The following is a 5,302-nucleotide window of genomic DNA, read 5'->3' on the forward strand; positions in this document are numbered from 1 at the left end:
AGCCGAATCTGTAGTATTTTTTTCTTATAATAAATTAGCCAATTAGCCAGCAATATTTTCTACCATGACTTATCAGCCTGCAGTTCCACGAAACAATCTCTAAGGCCTTGTCTAGTTCACCTCAAAAACCAAAAAAAAATTAAAATTCCTCATCACATCGAATCTTGCGACATATGCATGATACATTAAATATAGACAAAAACAAAAACTGATTGTACAGTTTATCTATAAATCACGAGATAAATCTTTTAAATCTAATTAATCCATAATTGAACAATAATTACTAAATAAAAACAAAAATACTACAGTATCTAAAACTAAAAAGTTTTTGGAACTAAACAAAGCCTATAACCAACTAAAGTCTGAAGTCACATGACCAGCAATTTTTACAAGTGAAGAACAGAACATGGAGCATTCCAGATTCCCAGTTCCTGCTAAAGCGAGACACAGTTTGTAATCTGTACACGTCATAGCAAATTCCAAGCTCCACCAGCCTGTCTTGAACATAACAAAATAACGCATTCTGTTCTACAAAAGAAAACACGAACTGGTACACATCAACGTGAGATCTTGAAGTTCTTTGGGTGCTGCAGCAGTTTCCTGGCTTTCCGTGCACTCAAGATGCTCGAAATCAGATCGCTACCTACATCGCATGTATTATCATAACCCATTAGCTTTACACTAAAATCCTTGCATAACACTCCTAGCCTAGTTCTATCATCTTCGCTTGACTTCTGTAGCTGATCTGCCTGCTCTCGAGAGACAGTGGCATACAAATGGAAGGCCCCAGATGCAGAGCTGTAGTCCTTTTGATCCCCATCTAACTCCGGATTATTGGGCTGCAGAAAGAAACGCTTGTCAAGTGAAAACCGAAGTATCCCTGTAGCCTCTGGATCATCAGGTGTCAATGAGGAGAACACGAATGAGAATCTCCCGAATTCTAGGTCTGGCTCCAAGAACAGATCCAAAAGGGCACCATTGGGTGGTTTGAGCCTTTTAGGCAATGAATTCTTCTTCTGGTCAGAATTCACTAAGCTTTCTGAGGCACGATGAATTTTGGAAGCTTCTCTTAACCCACTCAATAAGGCCCCATGCATGGTTGCAGGGTATGCGCGATTCGTAGCTTCTCCAGCGAAAAAGAGTCGGTCATTCACACTCTCAGCAAGAATGTCGTAGTCAGCACCAGAAGACCCAACTCTGACGTGTGAGTATGAACCTGAGCAAAAAGGATCACTGCCCCATCTCGTGCAAACAGATTGAATGGGATCAGGAACAGTAACACCTTTTGGGCCATAGATACCTAAACATAACAAGAGTAATATTTTGTCAGTTGTTTATCATAATGATTAATGAAAGAAACTGTCATAAATAATACATATGTGCTTATTCTTGAACTTTATGTTCTTGGACTTACAAACAAGATGTACAATGCAATCATCTTGTTGATACATTCCTTTTGTGAGCTTTATAATCGAATCGTCCATCGAACATTATTCAAGGTAGTATACAATAATGCTATCTTCCTTAAGTTTCCACATATTTCTCTGCTCAAATTTATACTCACACTTCAAAAGAATTAGCTATGTTCTACGTTACACGGATACGTGGCCAGGGCCTCGTATCGCGTATCGGATACGTATCCGATACGGATACGCGTGGATACGTTGCCGATACGTACCGCCCGAGTATCCATTTTTTTCCTATTTCCGTAAATAAAGGATGTGTGTGTCGATACGTATCTGCCTCGCTGATACGGCCCAGCCCAACAAGAACCTTCCTTATCTCCCTCTGCCCCGACGCCGTAGCCTCCGACGCCCGCACGCCCGCACCTTGCGCCACCTGCAGTTGACACACACGATGATGCCCCATCCCCGCTCACTGGCCATCAGCCGCTGGCGACAAGCCTCCGCCTCCGCTCGCCGACGACGAGCCTCCGTCTGCGCTCGCCGGCCGCCAGCGACAAGTTTCCGCCCCTGCGACATGGATCCAGGCTTCAGCAAACTCCCGTGACCCCTTCCCCATTCTCGATCTTCCCTTATTCTTCAGTTTGTTACTTACTGTTGCTTGATTTCTGTGCTCCCCATTTCCTCTTCCTCTTCCCATTCTCGATCTATTCTATTTCTGAAGTTCGCGACTGCTTGATTGCTTGTATGCAACAGACGGTGGTCCGAGTCTCCAAATACGTAGCACTAAGTGCTAGTGCTAGTCTGCTAGTGCTAACATAGGAACTTGACGCGAGCCTGAGTTTGCCTTTTATTAATTTCCTAAATTTGAGACTATATTTGAGAATTTGAGAGTTGATGAGGAGACTTCAGATCTGCTCTGTTGTAGTAATAGAACTTAAGTAGTTAATTAGATTGTAATGTTTTATTGTTATCAGTTTTAATTTTTTAATATGTGTTATTATCTATTTTAAATTCTAAATAGTAAAACGTATCCGCGTATCGGGTTGTTTAGAAAATTGCCGTATCCGCGTATCTGTATCCTTCCGATACTGATACACGTATCCGTATCCGTGCAACTTAGGCTATGTTCGACCTCCCCATGTTTCTCATCTATAAAGGTAGCTATGCAATTAATTCCTGAACGGCACTTATAGTATAATTTATCTCCCTTTTCCTCTCTAGCATTTTATCAAAACAGCATTTGTAATACACATTTTATATTATACAAGTACATAACTAAAAGGGTAAATAACAATTCATATCCGTAACAAGGACCTTAATACTAGTGGTATTTCATAAGTTTGTTAAGGAAGGTATGTTGATTAGTTTGTAGGTTGCAGGTTAGAGTACAGATCCACTAGTACTTTAAGCTAGTCTTGTTGCTTTCAAATCATAAAGAGTGGTTGACCCAAAAAATATATGCGCATGCTCAGAAGATCATTGATGAGTTTGCTTTGCCAATCCCATAGTCAAAACTCAAAACTCCGCATTACCTATTTTTCTTTGTACTAATAGCTCTGTTGTATATGCGTAATCATAAGCAGAAAAGTTTACAGCATAATGCAAATGCACCAAATGCTAGTTCATTCATCTAAACTGGCATTATGATCATTATCCATTAGGGCCTGTTTAGGAAATGTTAAAATATGCCAAAATTAAGAGGAATAAATGGTTCAGTAAACACAAAAACTAATTCATTCATAAGGAATAACAACTTAAATCAGCTTAAGTGCCACAATAATAACTATGGGGGGTGTACTGTATAGTTTATGGTGTGAACAATTCAGTAATTCTAAATATATATGGTGTAGCATCATTTAAACCTAACCATAAACCAGCAAATGATGCTTCAATTAATTATGGAGTGAGAAATGTATACTCTGTTCAGCCATCCAGTGAGCATATGACATACTTATGACATACTCTGTTCAGCCATCTAGTGAGCATATGACATTACAAGATACATTGTTTAGTCACTTCCACTTAATATTGATCATTAAGTTACCCACACTAATACAAAGTATGCAATCATCTTATAAATCTCAATGCACTTTTAGTAGTAATGCACCAAGCAAAGCAGACAGATAGCATTTAGTTAATGTATTGGAATGCAATTTGTTTCCATTTTTGTAATTCTTGGAGTCCCTATTAAATTTTAAAACGTGATTAAACTAACCAAAAAACATATTACTATTGGTTCTAGATTTTACCTTTTAGAATGCCAAGTACTCGATGAAGTGAAACGATGGGATCAACCTTTTCAAACTCCAAAGCAGCCTCTCCTGCCACAAGTGCGATAAGAACCGCTCCACCAGAGACAGTGTGGTAGCTGTAGAAGAGGAAGAACTCCCCACGCTTGCTGCTATCCTTATTCAAACACCCAAACGTGTCAATATTCTCATCCCAAAACACATGGGGAAACACCATGGCAACCTTGTCCAACAACCCAAATCCCAACCTCTGTATTGCCCCAAGCTTCTCCTGAGGCAACTCTGGGTCAAACACGATGCTTCCACTCTTAAGCACCCCGAGGGGCACGGTGCAGAGAACCATATCAGCTTGAAAAATCTGCCCTTCTTCCACTGTGACACTAACCCCATCCACTCCATACTCGATTCGCGACACTTTCTTCTCATAGAGTACCGGCACCCCATCACACAATGCATGTATGAGTCTAGAATTGCCTCCAGCTAAGAAACAATGATCTCCCCCCATCTCATAAGGATCGTCCTGGTCCCAGTGCGCGAGTGAAAGCTCTGATAGGCAGCCGGCATTGGAGAATTCCAAATTTGCAAAATGCCAATTCAAAACCATCTGCTCCTCATCCGTTCTGGCCACATGGTAGAGTCTCCTGAGTTTCTCTATGGCTTCTTCCAACGAAATCCTCTCTGCAGCTTCATTAAGAGACTCCCGAACCTTGGTGGCGTGGTCGAGAAGCGTGTTGAACACCAAATCAATGGTCCTATCCAGCCTAGTCTCTACAATCCGGCCATCTGGGTAGTAGAGCGGGCAGCGGTCCCGCACCTTATGCAGCGGAAGACCAAGCTGCCGCGCGAGCACGCCAAGCGGGTTGGCGTGGATACCAGTGATAACGCTGCCGCCGAGCTCGACGGCGGCCTTATCCTCACCTAGCCGGGCCGTGTAGACGCGGCCGCCGGGGCGCGAGCGGCCCTCAAGGACGAGCACCCGGAGACCGAAGCGGAGGAGCTGGCGCGCGGCGGCGAGACCCGCGAGCCCCGCGCCGACGACGAGGACGGCCGCGGCGCCCTGGGTGGCGGCGTCCGGGGGCGGCGCGGCGGGGAAGGCGGCGGAGACGCCGAAGTTGATGTGGCCCGCGCGGGCGAGGTACCCGTAAGCCGCGGCGACGAGGCGGTCGTAGGAGGAGGCGACGGTCTCGAGGACGCAGCCGAGCGGCAGCGGCGCGCGCGGGTCGGCGCGCCAGGACGCGAGGATGTGGTTGCGGACGACGATGTAGTCGTTGGGCGCGTTGGCGATGTGGGGCGGGAGGAGGGGCCGCTCCTCCGGGAGCAGCTCGTCGATGGGGAAACCCAGAGAGAGCGCGATGAGCGCCTCCGTCTCCGTCTCCCGCTGCCGCTCCTCCGCGGACAGCCGGCGCAGCCGCCGCACGCGGCGCGAGGCGGCGTCGCCGAGCAAGCCCTCCAGCTCGGCGTCGAGGAGGGACTCGTCGTACGACGGAGGGCGCGTCGACGCCGCGCGGCGCTGCGGCCTGCGAGGCGGCGACGACGACGACATCGCCGGAATCGGAGCGGCCGGCGGCGAGGGGTTTAGGTGTTGGATGCGGCGCGGCGCGGCTCGGCGCAGCGCAGCCTCGGGTTTGGTTTTGGGGATTGAGGGGG

General features: G+C 46.3%; 1 protein-coding gene across 1 annotated transcript; it reads right to left on the reverse strand.

Moving 5' to 3' along the window:
• Positions 313-5,302, reverse strand: LOC8076552 (lysine-specific histone demethylase 1 homolog 2). Its single transcript, XM_021465318.1, has 2 exons — positions 3,656-5,302; positions 313-1,300 (listed from the first exon to the last, which is right to left on the reverse strand). The coding sequence occupies exons 1-2, from the start codon at positions 5,196-5,198 to the stop codon at positions 558-560; spliced, it is 2,286 nt and encodes a 761-aa protein (XP_021320993.1). The 5' UTR covers positions 5,199-5,302; the 3' UTR covers positions 313-557.

The sequence above is a fragment of the Sorghum bicolor genome, chromosome 7 (assembly GCF_000003195.3).
Source record: "Sorghum bicolor cultivar BTx623 chromosome 7, Sorghum_bicolor_NCBIv3, whole genome shotgun sequence".
NCBI classification, from domain to species: domain Eukaryota; kingdom Viridiplantae; phylum Streptophyta; class Magnoliopsida; order Poales; family Poaceae; genus Sorghum; species Sorghum bicolor.